The sequence below is a fragment of the Scylla paramamosain genome, chromosome 46 (assembly GCF_035594125.1).
Source record: "Scylla paramamosain isolate STU-SP2022 chromosome 46, ASM3559412v1, whole genome shotgun sequence".
NCBI lineage: Eukaryota > Metazoa > Arthropoda > Malacostraca > Decapoda > Portunidae > Scylla > Scylla paramamosain.
The window spans coordinates 7,537,259-7,555,857 of NC_087196.1; the positions used below are offsets into that span (position 1 = coordinate 7,537,259).

The 18,599-nt window shown below is 40.6% G+C and overlaps 1 protein-coding gene across 2 annotated transcripts; it reads right to left on the minus strand.

Moving 5' to 3' along the window:
* Nucleotides 1–9: 9 nt before the first annotated feature.
* On the minus strand, nucleotides 10–11,425 carry LOC135094783 (general transcription and DNA repair factor IIH helicase subunit XPD-like). Of its 2 annotated transcripts, XR_010263972.1 has the most exons (17): nucleotides 11,070–11,425; nucleotides 10,218–10,317; nucleotides 9,649–9,789; nucleotides 9,314–9,427; nucleotides 8,456–8,689; nucleotides 7,860–7,983; nucleotides 7,272–7,368; nucleotides 6,771–6,895; nucleotides 6,416–6,584; nucleotides 5,704–5,892; nucleotides 4,962–5,133; nucleotides 4,209–4,329; nucleotides 3,661–3,818; nucleotides 2,890–3,066; nucleotides 2,356–2,565; nucleotides 466–2,019; nucleotides 10–101 (listed from the first exon to the last, which is right to left on the minus strand). XR_010263972.1 is itself a non-coding variant. In XM_063995150.1 (16 exons), exons 1-16 carry the CDS (start codon nucleotides 11,072–11,074, stop codon nucleotides 1,879–1,881), a joined length of 2,277 nt encoding a protein of 758 aa, XP_063851220.1. In that variant the 5' UTR covers nucleotides 11,075–11,425; the 3' UTR covers nucleotides 10–1,878. The 2 variants fall into 2 exon arrangements, 1 of the variants encoding a protein (XP_063851220.1); XM_063995150.1 differs by having other exon boundaries at nucleotides 10–2,019.
* Between the last annotated feature and the right edge of the window lie 7,174 nt (nucleotides 11,426–18,599).

Consider the following 18,599-nt stretch of genomic DNA (forward strand, 5'->3'; position numbering starts at 1 on the left):
AAATCCACCTTACAGGTATCATAATATTTACTGGAAGATACTCATGAGTTCTTTGTAGGTTGAACAGAGGGGCAAAATGTCCAGCAGTCTTGTTACAACTACTTTTGATGGTTGCATGTACATGTGGCTTCAACAGGTAGAGGCTGTGCCAAGCCAAGCAAGCTGGTAGGGGCAACAGCAATTATATGGCATTATGCTTGTAGGCACTGAAACCGTGTCTTGTATTACACCCAAAAATGTGAACTAGAGTAGCATGCAACCATCAAAAAGTAGTTGTAACAAGACTTCTGGACATTTTGCCCCTCTGTAGGCTGAAATCTTGTTACAACTACTTTTTGATGGTTGCATGCAACTCTAGTTCACATTTTTGGGTGTAATACAAGACACAGTTTCAGTGCCTACAAGCATAATGCCATAAAATTGCTGTTGCCCCTACCAGCTTGCTTGGCTTGGCACAGCCTCTACCTGTTGAAGCCACATGTACATCATAGGCCAGAGGGATGCAGGCCATGAAACCAAAGGGATAAAAAAGTGCTGGTTGTTGTGGTGAAGGTCTGGCATGGGACAACCAAAGCTTTTCCTAGACACACAGCCAGCTTGCCACCACCACTTTGTCAGTGGCACACACACTATGGACTTTGCTTCACCAACCAGCTCACTTCTTCCTTTCATTTCATGGCCTGTCTTCTTCAAAGCAATTATTTAAGCTATTACATCAGTGTGGCTTCATCTGGCAAGGACCACAATGAGGACACAGCAGGGGTAACAAAGAAACGGCCTTGACATATATGACTTGGAGCAACAGTTGCAGGTAGGAATTGTCAGGGTGGCATGACATTGTGCAGCCACCAAAACTTTGTCTTGTATATTGCCCTAAGAAATTACAATGAACAAAATTTGTTGTTAATATCTCAGTGCTTTAACAAAAGTAATTTTTTTTTTTACCTCCAAAAAATTTTTGCGAAAGCTTCAGATTTACAGAAAATGTATTATTTTGATGGATTTCACGTTCTGTGACAGTCAGTAGCCAGTGACACTACCAGCATCAGTACAAGCCCCAGTGTGATGTGCATGAGCTTTAATTTTGTGGCACACACAACTCTACCAAATTAAGCAAATGTAAACCATCTTGAAGGAAGAAAACAAACACTATTGGCTACTGTGAGTGAAATCAAGTCTAAGCATGTCACTGAGTACTGGCTGACACAGGACTGAAATCCAAGACCAAAACACAGCAATACCTATGGACTAAATTTTTAAGCTTTGTCATGTTTTGCAATGTTATATGGAAAACAGGAAACTGGTTGAAGATTTGATACCAGAGCTGGACACTTCCTGAAAATGCCAATCTACAATTTACACTTAAACTTTCTATTTGTGATAAATAATATATCCAGTTCAGTACTGCAGACAATCTCAAACTTAAAAAGTCCTCTAACGTTGGTCAGAACAGTGACAAAAAACCCAGAAAACCTTCTTGGCATTTAGGATTGGTGATATGGTCGTCATGATCAGCAGTTCAGTAGCATATACTTAATCCCAATGTCCACAGTGTCTTATCTCAATCTTAAGTCTCCTTTTTACTGACAATCACCTTGACAATACATTCTCAACAGATCAGAGGACTTGATACTGAGGGGCAACACAAAACAGAGGTAGTGAGTGCAGAAGACTACTCAACTTCTAACCATAACTATACCAAAATGATTCATGGCTTGCAATGCCCAACTCTGCTAAAATCCATAAGGAAGGTAAACATGACCACTGAACTAATCTTGCTCCTCTGTTGCCAAGTGGAGTGATGCAACGTGTCACCACCAAGAGGCGAGACAAGTACCTGAATACAATAACAAAATATATGCACTCTTCTGCCACTCCTTACAAAGTGATCTGTGCCCGACGCTGCACCTGGGCAATGCTGTCTGCCGAGTTGAGCTGCTCCAGGGTCAGCAGGGATACCCCAAGCTGGTCATCGCGGGTGAAAGGTTGTGCCATCTGTCTCAGCCACGGCCGGGTTAACTGTGAAGGAAGATTTGTCCCTTCTTTTATGTCAGAAATGGAGTAAAATGTTGAGTTTAGGAGCTTTCTGCTGTTGTCTCCTTTCCTTTATTGACATCCAGATATCTCAAGTCATGTTACCTCCTTTCCATGTCAACATACCAAATTCTCAACTTGCAATCATCATATATGAAAAATTAAAATCAGACCAACATCTTGAATACAGGGCATCTTTATAATTAAGAGCTAGGAAACAAGAGATCAAATACACACAATGAAAAAAAGGAAAATTTGACAACTACAACTTGTAAAACTCATAAAAGAGTGACGCATGAATAAAGACAGACCAGCACCCACCTGCACAGCCTCCTCAGTGGATAAATTACACTTGCTGTCCATCAGGTACTCCTGGATCCAGCGAGGCAGCTTGTTCCTCTTGTCTGCCCGGGAGAACCTCTGATCGGCGAAGAGCATGATGCCGTAGTCAGTCTTCCCACGCATGACTCGCCCCACACACTGCGCTGCGTGCCTCATGGCGTCAAACGTGAGGAAGTCATTCTCTCGGATCTGTGGTAGAGGTTTTTGTAGTTAATTCTAAAATACTGTGGAAATGTTATCTATAAGGTTGCATATTTTCTTAGTTTATTTTGACTGGGACCCAATGATGCTAGGAGTGTATGATGCCTTCGCTGGACAACAGCAAGTCATAGGAAGGGGAGAAATACAGAAGCAGGCAGGGAGTTCCAGAGTTTACCAGAAAAATGGATGAAAGATTTTAAATTCTGGTTAACTCTTGGATCTGAGGCATGGACAGAATAGGGATGAAAATAGAGTCTTGTGTGTGTGAGGCCGCAATGACTGGAGAACAAAGCATCAACACAAGACCCATACATTGAATTGATCCCTGAGGTATTCCAGCCTGGCCTTGAGTATCCTGCTCTGTGTGTACATGAAGGGGATGCCCATCATGATGACGCACCGCCCGTAGTGGTGGTCAAAATCGATACCCTCGGACACCTTGCCCCGTGCCACAGCCAGCAGCAGCCCGCCACGCCCTCTGTCACACGCCTGGAGGAAGAACACACTTATAAGTACTACGGTCACTCGGTATGATTAAATTCTATTACTGTTCTTACTACAGCGAATCCTGAGTTAGCCAGATTTTGATATGATGATTATAGGATACAAGTAAAATTTAAATAAACTGCCCATTTCCTATCATCCTACATTTCTAATACATACATCAATCATTTACAACTTTACATTCTTTATCATATCTATGCTTTCTGTATACAAGATTATCATATAACTTATACATGATGAGGCAAAATACTTCTTCACTAGTTATATATATACATCCATCACTAAATCCATACTTCTTTCAATTTCCATACAACCTTCCTCCACTTTTAGTCTATAAAATTGAATGCCCAACTTATTCCTATCACTCCACACTGAACTCAAGGTGCTTATTACTAAACCCTCAGGGACAAGACCTGTTAATTTACACAGAATCCCTAAAAATACCATAAAAACCTTGAAATACACAGATGAGTTAGACCTTACTAGTATCTTCAAGCATCACCTTCATGTAATTATAAAGAAAAACATTATAAAAACACCTTAAAAAACACAGCTTGAGTTACACCCTGCCAAACGCACCTTCATATAGTTAATAAGAGCGAGGGAAGTCTCTGCATCATCCTGAGTCTCTATGAAGACCAGCTTGTGCCTCTGCAGGTCACTGATGATGCCATGGTCATACCAGGTGGCCACCACGTTCTCCAGGTACAGGTAGGAGGTGAAGAAACACACCATGCCTGGGGAAGTGACGAGGCCGAGGATGTTTCTTGAATTTTAAATCCACATATGGGCTTATCTTGCTCTGTCTCTAAAATTATACATGGACTTTTTTCTCTCTCTAGATCCATATATTGACTTCTCTACTTTTTTTTATACATGTACAGTTGGAATGTATCTGGCACATGGCTCAATGGAAATTACAAAGCAGCAGTTTGCCAGACAGTGTTCAGAAAGACAGTTGTGTACAAGATTCTCGGTCATAAAGCTGTTCTTGATGTCATTTAAACGTACAAGCAATGCATTTTCACTTCCCTTACAGACCCATACACATTCTAAAACATGATATAAGCTTGACTCAATCCTGTAAAGAGAGAAATAAGTAAACACACACACACATACACACTCACCGTCAGGTACACACCGCGACATCTCCACCAGCAGCTTCCCATAATTCCTCACCACTGCCGGGTCATCGCGAGACTCAAACTTGGACGAGATGGATACCTGGTCGTTGCCCTTCGTCACGATCTGCAACGGGAGGAAACAAGGTAATATTGTCTCACTGGAAATGGAGCGTGAATTAGTCTACGTATCAATAAATATACAATTCTGACAAGACATCTACTTATATGTGTACAATAATATTCATAAGCAGTGTAAGATGAAATGAAATAACTAAACAGTTTTCTATCTTTTCTTTCCACTAAAATCTAAACATGAATTAGTCCATATATCTATAAATACAAAAGACTGAGAACACATCTTATACACATCGAGATACATAAACAGTCCACAATAACACTAAATATGTAAAAAAAATTCTTTCTCTTCCCTAACTTAACCTCCTTGATCTATTTTACCAATCCATCTACCTGTCTGATGTTGCCACCCATCTTTATCCCACTTAAATTAGCCTTCAACTTTCCCTCTATCTATTTACCTATCCATCTATCTGTCTCTAATACAGCTATCCTTCCTTACCACACCTAACTTAGCCTACATCTCTCCCCCTGTCTGTTTACCTATCCATCTATCTCTCTCTCTAATGCAGCTACCTTTTCTTACCCCACCTAACTTAGCCTCCTTTCCTCACCAACACACACACACACACACACATTACCCCACCTAAGCCTCCTCCTCTCACCAACATACACACACACCATGGGTAAAATGCAGGGCCGGGCAAGGGTCATGGTGAAGGAGCTCTGAATGACAGGGTGGAAGTCCAGGATCTTCGGGTACATGTCCAGCGGGGAGAGGGTTCCTGAGGTGATGACGACGGTCTGGAACTTGGTGAACACTGGCTTGATGGCGATTGAGGAGTCGAGGCATCTGGAAGGGTAATTGTTTTGGTCTGGTGTGGAGATGTTGAGCGGTGTTTGTGTTTGGGGTTTTCAGAAAGTATTCGCACATGTAATAGAACCATGAAGAATGAAAATAAGGAAAAAAAATAGTGTAATGAATATTATAAACAAGGAAAAGATTGACTAAAATGAATAAAAAATAGAGGAAGATCAACCGTAAAGTGGGGAAAAAAAAAAATCAGCCATAATGAGTAAAACAAAAGAAAAAATCAAGTTGAGTAAAAACAAAGAAAAACCAACAATTATGAACAAAAAATAAAGAAAAGTGAAGCATATAGAATTACAATAAAAAAAATCAAACGTAAGTAATAAAAACGACAACAAATCACCACAAAAAGACAAACGAAAACTGAAAACAAAAAGAAAAAACGATAAAAACAAAGCAACCAAAAACATGCAGAAAAAAAAAACAAAAAAACAATAAAATAATAGTAAAAAACACCAGAACCTCATCAACAATTCAAAAACAAGTAACAACAACAACAACAAAACAACAAAACAAATGCCAGAACCTCACAAACACAAAACCCAGCCTCACCTTAAGTACAGAATCGGGTTGGGGATGTTTGGTGCCTTGTCCTCGAAGGGCTCAATGATGATGGCAAATCCCTGCAGGTAAGTGGACACCAAGGTCGCAAAGTTGGCCACAGCGACCAGCGGGGCAAGGTCACTCACGTCTGTCAACTCTAATGAGCGGACGATTGATGCCAGACGCTCAGAGCAGAACCTGGAAGAGATGGGAAGGTTGTGGCCGTGAGGAACAGGGAAGGAAAAGAAAGGAAGGTTGGTAGTGTTGGTTGAAGGATAATTTGATTGTATAGAATGATGTGAGAAAGAGATAAAAAGGGACAAGAGAAGAACAGAGCCTGGGAGAGATGGGAAAGTTGTGGAGAAGAGGAATAGGGAGGGAAATAGAAGGAGGGAAGAGAACTGGCAGTATTTCTTGAAGGATAATCATGTTGTAGGAGACTGGGATGTAAAAAAATAGAAAAGATAAAAGAATAAGAGAGGAAGAAAGAGGATTACTTAAGAAAAATAGACATGACAAACAGGGAAGGGAAAGGAAGAGGTGATTAGAGTTGGCAATACTGGTTGCAGAAGACTGGAATGATGCAAGAACAGGAAAAGAGGACAAGAAGAAAAGAACAAGAGAGGGAGAGAGAGACAATTGAAAAAAAGACTAGGAAAAGTGGAAGAATACAATAAGAGATACATACACACACACACACACACACACACACATACCATACCTCAAAGGCTTGCGGTCAATGAAAGCCCTGGCACGAATGTCCTTCAGAAAACCAGCAGGTGACTCCTGAACAGCGTGAGTCACTGTCAAGCGCATCTTGAGAAAATCCACAAGGCGACGGATGAAGGAAATGAAATAGTCGGCCATGCGAATGTTGCCTGGCACGTTTTCTGTGGGTGAAAGAAGGTTGATGAGCAAATGTGAAATACTGTACATTTCATTCTACTTTCGTTTTTTTCATCCTTTCTAAAATCAGGGTGTCTTTCAAAATGCAGCGTCCAATAAGCTGTTAAATAAGGTACATTATGTTCTGACAGACAAGAGTCTACACAGCACTTCATTACATCTGCCTTTACCTTCCAGAATGTCCTTGGGCAGTATTGGGTTGGAAATGAGGTCCTGCTGGGAGGCTGCCTGTCTGAGCCCTGCCACCAGCCTGTTGTACTCCTCCTGCAGTCTGTTGCTGTCTGACATCTTCACCCTGATTGCATAACACATCAACAAAGCACATCCATGATAGGAATTACTTGTGTTTAAAGGAAGATATGTGTGTGTGTTATCTGCATTCAAAGGAAGATGTGTATGTGAGTGTTACTTGAATTCAAAAGGAAGACATGAGAAAATTCAGCTTTTAAGAGAGAATAATAGATCAAAGGAATACATATTACAGATAAGTCAGCAGCAACAACAAAAGTCACCCATGGCAAAAATTATTATAAGAAAACAAAGGAAAACCTACAAACAAAGAACTTAAAATACATATTAATATTTCACCACAAAAAATATCAATAAAACCAACTAATACGAAAAATCTCATTTAGAATCCCTTGAAAGTCAACACACAACACACCACGCACCTCTGTATGTGTTCGGTGAGGTGTGTGATGGCAGTCTTGGCTTTGTCCAGGATCTTGCGGTTGATGTTTATACTCATGGAGTCCACGCAGATGTTGTCTGGCGATGGAGAATACTTGTAATTATCATTAACTCCTTTCATCATTAATTCATTTACTTTATCTGTCTGTCTATCTATATACCAGGCTGGCAATTGCACGCAGTTTGGTCCAGATAAAGCACCACACACTCTCATACATCATTCACACTCTTAGCAAGGAAAAACACTGCAATTTATAGTCATTTAAACTCAACATAATTCTTAATGTGCTGGATTTCTTGGTCTTTGTTTAGATTTTCATATAATCCAGTTTCAAATACATTTTATAGGTCATTAGCAAATTGTCACCCTCGTAAACAAACAACCAAAGTAATTTTTCGACGATTTCTAGATTTTTGCATAAATGAAGATGTGATTTAGGCAAAAATCAGAAACCATCGAAAAATTACTTTGACCATTTGTTTATGATGGTGACAAAATATTAGACAGAAAGCAAGGATTACACATTAAGAATTATTTATGAATACCAAAAGCAGATGGGAACACCCACCAATGTTGTGAGCCTCGTCAAACACCACGCAGGCCTCCCGCTTCATCTCCTTTGACACAATCTCTGAAATCTTGGGGTCCAGGAGGTAATGGTAGCTGTACACCACCACATTGGCTGCCACCACCTTGAGGCAATAAGGAAAGATTACTTACTATCATAACAACAACTTTGCTAATAAGAGTAGTTTGTTATGAAGGCATAACAAACTATCTGCTACTGATACATACATACATATTCCACAGTTGTCAGCACTAAAAAGGGCAGCAGCCATGACAAGGCACACAACTTTCACACTCACTAATTCACAACACTCTCTTAGCCCTTAGCCAATGATGGAGAAGAGAAGGTACACCTGCCGTCACTTTACATAGCTCAGCTACACAGCTTGCACAGTTTGGTTAGGAAAAACACTCCTTGATAATAAGTACTCTCCCTTACCACACCTGCAAGACCAATACATGGCACCTCAGAGATCGCAGGGCCATATCATTCCCCACACACTCACACACTCACTCTCATTCACATCTATCACAGAATCATTCTAACAGAGCATTGTATCCCCACCCTCCAGTGACTCAAACAGAAGCTCCACTCACCGCATGTCTCGCCAGGAAGTACGGACACCATCCCTTCTGGTGTCCAAAGTCCCGCAGGTCGTCAAAATTGTAGCAACCAGCCGGGAGGGGAAACTCTCGCCCGTGGAGGTCAAACTTCTCAAAAAACTCGCACTGGGGGATGGTGTCATCCCGCTGCGCCCGGGCACGCACGTAGGAGGCGGTGAGGGCGTGGCAGCCGCTGTCAATTACCTTAGAGTCCCGTGCCTTGCTCACCTGAAGGAGTTTGTCTGTTTAGTGTCTCTTTATGGTCTTGCTCAATGGAGAGGTGTTTTGTTTTCATATAATAGTGAAATGTGATTTTAATTTTAGCTTGATTCAATACAATGTTCCATCAAGTCTTGCCTCTGTCTTTCAATACATCCTATTTTCTGTTTCCTTAGAGAAAGCGAGGGAGGAATAAAAACTCAATCCAAATGGTACTTCAAAGATGCCAAAGAAACTGTAAAAAATAACTGGCTACATTTAGTCTTGAATACTTCTCTTGTCAAACAGTTCACTTCACAGGAAGGAGGCAAGACACCAGCAAGATGGTTCCAGAGGCTGATTTTCTCTCTTGTTCAGTTACAAACACCAACAAGAAAAACACCTGGGCTGAGCTTCAATACACTTGCCTTAACCTTTTCACTACTATTTGACATCTTTCCTTCATTACCAACCACTCTGAGACATCTTTCCTTGTTCCTCCACAGCCACCAAACATTGTACTGGATAGAAATTGCAAAATCTAGTCTATTTTTATCCTTGTCTTTCTTTTAGGTGCTTATAAAGTTTCCATACATTGCATTCAGTGCTAAAAATTTCTGTATACTGCAGCTAAAGGTTAATGAAGCTCCTCACCTCAGGATTAATGCACAGGTGTTTGCGGGATGCCAGACCCACGCCGATGATATTCGAGGCCTCCCCTGTCTCCTTCTCAATGTATATCCTCAGTTTGCGCAGCTCCTCTATTACCTGTGCAGTAAAGGAAGGCTCTCAGTTATAGTTTATTTACATACTAGTTTCTCAGTTGACTTTTCATGGTTAGTTCTTTTATACCACTAAGATTCATCGCCTTGGCTTAACATCATTCAGTAACACAAGTCCTTTATTTTAGAAAACCAGTACTTTTATCTTTCTCTTCGTTCTTTATACACTTTTATGAATGATACAAGGTACTGAGAATCCATACCCACCTTTTCAATCTCTGGAATGGTTCTTGAGCAGTAAATGAGCTTGCTGAGCGTCTGAGGGAAGGCGAGGAGGTAGGAAACAGTGAGGGACAGCAGGGAGATGGTCTTGCCTGTCCCTGAGGGCATCTCCAGCAGGCAATGTCCCTGGAGAGGAAGTGAGGTGATAAAAGAAATGCAAGAATCTGCAAAATGTTGAAGGAGAGAGTGAGTTGATGCGAAAACTGGAAAAACCTCTAAAATTGTTTACTGGAAATGAACAAAACAAGAACATATTGACTAAAATCGTTTACCAGGAAATTAACAAAACAAGAACATAACCTTGGATTCTTTTTAAAGAAACAAACAAAAAAAATCTGAATTGTTTGCCACAAAGGAACAAAACAAGACCATAATCTCTTAAATTACCAGAAATGAACAAAACAAAAACAAAACCCCAGAAACTGATAAAAAAAAAAAAGAAAAGAAAAGAAACTACCAGTATACAAATAAGCAAACTGCTGAATCAAAATGGAAGGAAAACAAGAAGCTATACAAATAAGGAGAGCGCAAGGGACCAGTTAAGCCTGACACACCTTTGCATCCAGGGCTCTCTTGAGGTCCAACATGTAGGAGTACTGCTCAGGGTAGATGAAGTCATACGGGAAGAACACCCGCATGCCATCCACGTCCAGACTGCAACAGGAGGAAGAGTGTTCAATAATTAGGTCTGGAACTCCCTGCCTGCCTCTGTATTTCCTCTTTCCTATGAATTGAGCTTAATTGAGAAGGTTTCAAGACTTATCCTTTAATTTTTGATGGCTGCTTTTGACTCTGTTAGGGGACTGGGATCTCAGTGGGCCTTTCTTTTATTATAATTTTTGTTGCCCTTGACTGGTGTCCATCCTACATAAAAAAAAAAAAAATAATAATAATAATTAGCAACAAATGGACCTGAACTGCAACAAATGTCTTAGCAACAATAAACCAATAAAAATAAATATCAAAATTGAGGTGTGTATAGATATGTCTAGTCTGCAGAAACCCGTGGTGACGCTGAGCAAGCCCCTTCATGAGCTAGTCCTCCACGCATCATTTTTTTTTTTTAACTTGGTAAGCATATACAAAATCAAACAGCCATGCTTCAGTCTTGGCCAGCTAACAGTGACCATCTTTACAACACTAACCAAACGTGACAACCTCTAATGGGGGATCTTCCTTACGCCGCATTACTGCCAGATTCCCTCGTTAGCTGCGTTTTTTTTTTTTTTTTTATATATAATTACGCACTTTACACAAGATAAAATTATGGTTCCAAATCTCTTAATATCTCATTTTAACCCCCATGCCACTCCTGCCCTAGTCTTATCAAGCAGGGCCCACGACATCACAGTTTACACCTGGCCACCTGACCGGTAACAAGACGAAAGGGTTAATTAAACACTCACATCATTTTGACACCTTCCCGTGCGTCCTGGGGGTCAAGAAGGTGAATGCATGCGTGTGTTCATCTTGAGGCAACCGCTACGTGCCGGACACCATCAGGCACCGGAAAATATTAAGGGAAATTTAAGGAGCTTCCGCCGCCACGCTCTTCACTTCCCTCTTCTTCCTCTTCTTGTGACCGCCGGTGCTTCGTTTTGCTTATGGCGTCCTTGTTTTCTTGTTCCTCTTCCTTTCCTTCGGTCCTTTAGTTACTTCACGTTGTTACTTTCCGTGTATTTTCTTTAGTTTGTTGCTGAAAGAGGACTTTTCTCGCCTCCTCCGCTTGTCTTGTTTACCTCCTTATTCTTCTAAATATGACTGATGTCTCCCGCGATTATTTACTTACATACATTTTCTCTCACAGTTCTATGTAAAATCAATCATTAACCCTTAAATCTTCTTAAAATGGTGCGTAGTAGAATATTATGTAAATAGATTTCTGTATGTAATAGGAACTTAGTTAAAAATTTAGGTACTTTTTTTTAATTCGGTACAACTTCGGTCAATTTAGCAGGTTTTCATCAGCGTGGTACTTAGAAAACAATAGTTACGAAATTACGGTGCTTAGTAAACAATAATACTTAAAAAATAGCATTAATTGAAATATGACACCACTTGGAAAAATACAGTAGTTATGAAATGAAAAAAAAAAAAAACTTATATCAATACAAGTGTCTGTCGCCAATGTCCACTTTTTCATACCACCTCTATTATATTCCTCTTTCCCTCATGAATTACATACAGCATTGATCGTAAACTTCCATAACTTGAAATGCCTTACTGCGTATTAAATATTTTTCTTGTTGTCTTTCATCCTTCATTCACTCGTTTCTTCCTTTCCCATTTATCCTTCGTTCCCATAAATCCTTCCATACATTAATTCTTCGTTCCTTCTTCTTTCCCTTCCTTTTCCTATTTATCCATCGATAGATGATTATCACTGCATCATATTTTGTCATTTAAATATCGTGAATCTCATAATACATATTCTTTTTCAACTTGGGCGGACTTGGGTGAGACGTGGAAGCTGTCTGGGGCGGACACATGGGTGGAGGAGATCATGTCCACATACAAATATATATGTATTGTACGTACGGCACACACGCCCACACTTAAATCACCTAGAGAGAGAGAGAGAGAGAGAGAGAGAGAGAGAGAGAGAGAGAGAGAGAGAGAGAGAGAGAGAGAGAGAGAGAGAGAGAGAGAGAGAGAGAGAGACCCACTGCTCATCCATTCCTTCTTCCTTCCTCCTAGGAAAATCAACTTTCAGACCATCTTTCACCTGATACAATTTATTTTTTCCTTCATCTATATGCATATGTACGTACATACAGTACGTACATACATACATACATGCTGCCGCCTGACGCGCCTCGCCCAGTCCGTGCCACCAGACACCACAAGATAATGCCCCTAAAGGCATCGCGCACAGACCGATACAGACTCAGCGCGATTCCCACCATGGTGCGAGCCATCAATCGATAGTATTTCCCTTCTAGATTAGACTTAGCTTTAGGATTAATGTTAAGTATTTCCACACCCCCTCTGTACATTTTCAATTTGTTAACTGCCTGAATGATAAACTGTTTTATTATTATTATTATTATTATTATTATTACACACACCAAGTGGCAGTTTAAGGGTTAAACACCAATTATACAGCTTTGTGACTCGGCTCTAATCGGTGACACACACACACACACACACACACACACACACACACACACACAGGGGAGTTAAGCTACACCACACCACATGACAGCACCAGCACCACCTCTACCACCACCACCACCACACACCAGACACCATCACACACCACCACCACCACCACACACACTATACCATACCACACAACACACTATACCACACCACACCACACTACACCTCCCACAGTACCCTTGGGGCCCCGACCTGCCTATCCTCGCTGAGCCCCGCCAAGCCCCTCCGACCCCCGCCCCATCCCGCCGCGGCGAAGGTAGCAATTTCCTGTCACATATATAGCGTAATTTCGAGGGTTTTGCAGGTGTTTCCAGGTTATTTAAAGGCTTGTTGTGTAGGAGTGCATGAAGGAGGTGGAGGTGGAGGGGAGAGGAGGAGTGTGTGGGGGAGGGGAGAAGAGGAGGAGGCATGGAGGAGAGGTGCAAAAAAAACTACTTCAGCTCTATCATCATTTAATTTTTTTTATTAGTGAAGTTTGCATTGTTTTGATATCTAATTTATTAGTAGAAAAATATGACAAGTTATTACATGTAGTACAATTTCGTCTAGCTGTGTTTTTGTTTCCGGTTACAATAACACTTTCGTCATTTTAAAAATTTTCACTTTTTTTTAAAGCACGCCTAGGACTGTTTTGGCGTTTGATTTAAGACTTAAAAAATATAAGAAACTTATCCCAAGTAAAAATATCTAACAAAACCTAGCGTAACAATTCGTATTTTCAAATTTAAGATAAGCCTGTTGTAAGATTTGAAAAAAATATTTTCTTTATACAACGACAAATTTGCGTTTTCTTTATAAATCTGAAAAATAAATATTTTTTGTATTCAGAATATGTAACATAACCTGGTCTGGCTGTGTTTTCCTTCTCGATATTATTAGTTTTTATGTGACCCCGTTCGTAAAAATTATAGATTGTATTTTGAATTTTTCTTTATTACTAGTCAGGTTGGAAATGTTTTTATATTCCAGTTATTTATTAAAGTATATGACAAGTCAGAATATATAAAGCATTCCAATCTAGTTCCGTTTTTTCGAGGGGTCAATTTCAAAATGGATTAACGTACGTATTTTAAAGCGTGACGTCATCAATGACGTCATCAGGGTACGTCATTGATGCAGGAAATGCATCACTCCTTCTCTCCCCTCCACCTCTACTTCCTTCATGTACTCCTACACAACAAGCCTTTGAATAACCTGGAAACACCTGGCCTGCAAAACACTCGAAATTACACTTTATATGTGACGAGAAATTGCTACCTTCGCCGCGGCGGGATGGGGCGGGGGTCGGAGGGACTTGGCGGGGCTCAGTGAGGCTAGGCAGGTCGAGGCCCCAAGGGTACTGTGGGAGATGTAGTGTGTAGAGAGGTGTATACGAGTAGGGTGTTGCACCAATTGCTCTAGGTCATGGAGGATAGCAAAGTTGTAGGCTAGTTCACCAGGATGGTCAGTGAAGGGAGAGGAAAGCCAAAGCTGGTGGTGAACATTGAAGTCTCCAAGAATGGAGATCTCTGCAAAAGGGAAGAGGGTCAGAATGTGCTCCACTTTGGAAGTTAAGTAGTCAAAGAATTTCTTATAATCAGAGGAGTTAGGTGAGAGGTATACAGCACAGATAAATTTAGTATGAGAGTGACTCTGTAGTCGTAGCCAGATGGTGGAAAACTCGGAAGATTCAAGAGTGCGGGCACGAGAGCAGGTTAAGTCACTGCGCACATAAACGCAGCATCCAGCTTTGGATCGAAAATGAGGATAGAGAAAGTAGGAGGGAACAGAAAAGGGGCTACTGTCAGTTGCCTCAGACACCTGAGTTTCAGTGAGGAAAAGAAGATGAGGTTTAGAAGAGGAGAGGTGGTGTTCTACAGATTGAAAATTAGATCTTAGACCGCGAATGTTGCAGAAGTTAATGAAGAAAAAGTTGAGGGGGGTGTCAAGACACTTAGGGTCGTCGACAGAAAGGCAGTCCGACCTGGGGACATTTATGGTCCCCTCCCCAGATGGGGACTCCGAGGCTGGTGTAGGAGTCGCCATGATGATTTTAAAATTTTTGAGTGAAGGGTGTGTGTGTTATTAGGTGCTTGTAGTTTTGTGTGGAGGAAGAAAGTTGTCTTTAGAGGGCAGGCTGTGACTGCCCCCTTGTGTTGTGAGACACAAAGGGAAACGTTCAGTGAGGTCACAGCTGGGTTTAATGAGAAGTTCAGAGCACCCCCTGAACAGTGCTTTAGACCTCACTGGGAGTAATTATCGTTTCGGCAGGTGTCTACTGCCTCCTCCTAGTGCATTTCTTTTGATATTGTGGTTATTTGGCATAACTGCCCTTGATAATAGGTCTACATAACATATGTAGGAAACTATAATGTACTTCTCGTAACTCAAACCATCAATTCTTTCTTATTTTTCGCCTAGTATGCAAAAAACAAGTGGTAAATTCCCATTACTCAAGCGGGAGATTGCAATGGTTTGGGTTTATCTGCAGATCATAACCTCCACCCACTGGCTCCATTTATCTTGATGGGAGCTGAGCGAGAGCCCGTCTCTTTTTATTAAACCTCCTTGGTTCATTTGCATCATCGTTAGAGAAAGAAATATATATCAATAAATGCGCGAGTCTACGCTAAAAATCGTTTTCTTTGACGTTAAAAGCAGCCAGATAGACGTAACCAACGTGTGTATTGTGACAGAGAAACGCCATATTCCCCTCTCTTCTGCCCATTGCCTCGACTATCTAGCTGCAAATAATGTCTACTTACATGTGTATGATTGTATCTGGTTGTCAATAAAGTATCTAGTAAAGGTTTTATTTAAATTATTAAGGAAAACATATCCTCCTGCCCTTTTAGTTACACGTCTTTGGTACACTGGGAGAAATTTGTCAAAGAAAATGTAAAATTCTAGTATCTTTTAATGGGTGACTATCAAGTGTGTGTGTGTGTGTGTGTGTGTGTGTGTGTGTGTGTGTGTGTGTGTGTGTGTGTGTGTGTGTGTGTAAAGAAAAAGAAAAGGAATATGTATTGAAGGAGGAGGAACTTAAATAAATAGATACATAATAGAGAAAGAAATCAGAGAGAGAGAGAGAGAGAGAGAGAGAGAGAGAGAGAGAGAGAGAGAGAGAGAGAGAGAGAGAGAGAGAGAGAGAGAGAGAGAGAGAGAGAGAGAGAGAGAGAGAGAGACGGTTATCAACATTAGAATAACAAACAATTGGAGGAAAAAAAAAATTAACGATCAACAATAACATTCACCACCAATCTATCAACATAAGCAAAAGAAACATAAGATACTGAAAGACGAACGACGGTAGGGAGCGGGGAATCGAACCCAGGTAATGTTTGCACTTGGATAAGGTCGACTGGCCCCTTGCTCTAGTATAGTGAGGTTGAATGGACAAAGGTGCCACTCTCAAAGCTCTTGCCTTCGCCTCTCTCGCTCGAACAGCCCTCCGGTTCAATGGCCAAGAGAGAGAAGCTAGTGTTTGGTTTTCATTTTCCTCCCCGTCAGCCTCGGCGGGAGAAAACGTGGGGTGAAAAAGAAAACGGTAGCCAAGGGGTGGAGGTGAGGGGGGACAAAGGAAATCAGGCCTAGCAGTAATACCAAGATAACGTGTATTCTGGCTGATTCGGATTTTGTTTCTTTGTTTTGTTTTGTTTGATTTCTTAGTTAGTTAGTGATTGGTTAGTGGGTTTGTTAGTTTGTTGATTAGCTACCAAGTTAGTGTTTTCTTTTCTTTAGTTTTCTTTCTTTTCTTTCTTTCTTTTTCTTTTATTTCTTCGTTGTTCTTACTTTCGTCCTCATTTTACTACTACTACTACTACTACTACTACTACTACTACTACTACTACTACGTGTGTGTGTGTGTGTGTGTGTGTGTGTGTGTGTGTGTGTGTGTGTGTGTGTGTGTGTGTGTGTGTGTGTGTGTGTGTGCAGCAGGTATCGATAAAAATTCTCTGGGTATTGATTTTTTCCTTCATTTGCTAAGAACTCGTCGCCAACCCACCGTCATTTCGAAAGAATGTCGGAAAATTGAAAAAAAAAGAAGTCAAGAATAACCAATAGAATTCCCGATATTTGATCTTTCCCATCTCTCTCTCTCTCTCTCTCTCTCTCTCTCTCTCTCTCTCTCTCTCTCTCTCTCTCTCTCTCTCTCTCTCTCTCTCTCTCTCTCTGGTTTAATGATGCGTGGGTGTTTCAATTGTTTTTTTTTTCTTTTTATTTCTTTGTGTATTGAATTGTTTTGGTTGTAATATGATGAATACACCGTTATCCCCCCCCTCTCTCTCTCTCTCTCTCTCTCTCTCTCTCTCTCTCTCTCTCTCTCTAATCCTTGCTTTTAGTTCATCTTAATCCCCGGCAAAGTTTTATTCTAAGTGTTTTAAAAGTACTGTCTCAAGTCTGATTATTTCTCGACACAAGGAGCAAGAAATTAAAACTTTCTCGTATAACTGACTTAAAATTGAGTCCCATTTTCTTCGTTTTTGAAAGCCATTTTCTTTTTTTTTCATGATCAGGATTTCGTTTGACTCTTTCTTTCTCTGAAGGTGTAGGATGGTTTTACAAGAGAGAGAGAGAGAGAGAGAGAGAGAGAGAGAGAGAGAGAGAGAGAGAGAGAGAGAGAGAGAGAGAGAGAGCCATTCGTCCCTTTCTCCCTGTCTTTACATTACTAATTGTACATCTGAATGGAAGCCCAATTAAACAAGAATGGAAGGGAAACAAGAAATAAACAAATAAAGCACCATCAACACGGAGGAGGAGGAGGAGGAGGAGGAGGAGGAGGAGGAGGAGGAAGGAGGAAGGAGATGTTGAAAGGAAAAATTAATAAGAAGCAATACTAAAGAAACGGAGAACATTGAAAGAACCGAGGAAGGGAAGGGGATGGAGAGAAGGAAGGAGGGGAGGAAGGGGGAGAAGGAAGGGTAGGGAGGGAGGAAAAGGAGGCAAATGATGTCCAAATAAAGCTTACAATGTGGCCGTGTTTACCCAGTCGCCGTGGAGAAGCGCCGCGTACAGTCCCCAAAACAAGGAGGAAAACATGGTGACAAAAGACGATCAACAGAGGAGTGCATTCAAGTGAGACGCGAGTGACTAGGTGCGCCGCGGGGGAAGTTTGAATGCTATTGCGTAAACATGAATAAATTGAATAACTAGGTGATATGTATGAGTAATGAGTAAATATAAGAGTAGAATAACTAGATAGCATGTGCCTGGGTGATAATAAGGATAAATAAATGGGGTAACTAGGGAATACGTGTAAAATAATGAATTAATATATGAATGAAATGAGTAAAGTAAGCTTGTATTATCTGCCAGGGTGAGAAAGTTGACTACTTTACGTAAACATGGATAGATAAATAGAATAACTTGCTAATAGGTGTAAATAACGAATAAAATAAGTAAATAACGTTTGTCAGGGTGAAAAGTCGACTGATATTTTGTGAAAGATGGAAAAATAAACAAACACTGACTGATGTTACGTAAATATGACTAAAATCAATAAAATCAATAACTAACATGTGCCAAGGTGAAAAAAAAAATAACGTAGACATGAATGAATAAATGGATAAATAACTAAAATAAGTCAGTAGCGTGCATAAATAATATTCAGTAGTGAACGTACCTTTAAAATTTTGAATGATGAGCCACCCGTTAGTGCATTCAAGTGTGGCGTAAATTATTCCGTTCTTGGTGAAAATTGAACTAGTATGACGTAAAAATGGAATGAAACATAGCAAATAAATACATACAAAATAAATAATATGTGTAATTAATGGCAAATAGTGAGGATACCT

Excerpts from the sequence above, each read along its gene's own strand:
- LOC135094783 (XM_063995150.1), bottom strand. Across the intron at positions 5,134-5,703 it reads AACCCGATTCTGTACTTAAG|ATGCCTCGACTCCTCAATCG; the intron begins GTGAGGCTGGGT and ends TTACCCTTCCAG. Across the intron at positions 3,067-3,660 it reads CTCTTATTAACTATATGAAG|GCGTGTGACAGAGGGCGTGG; the intron begins GTGCGTTTGGCA and ends TTCTTCCTCCAG.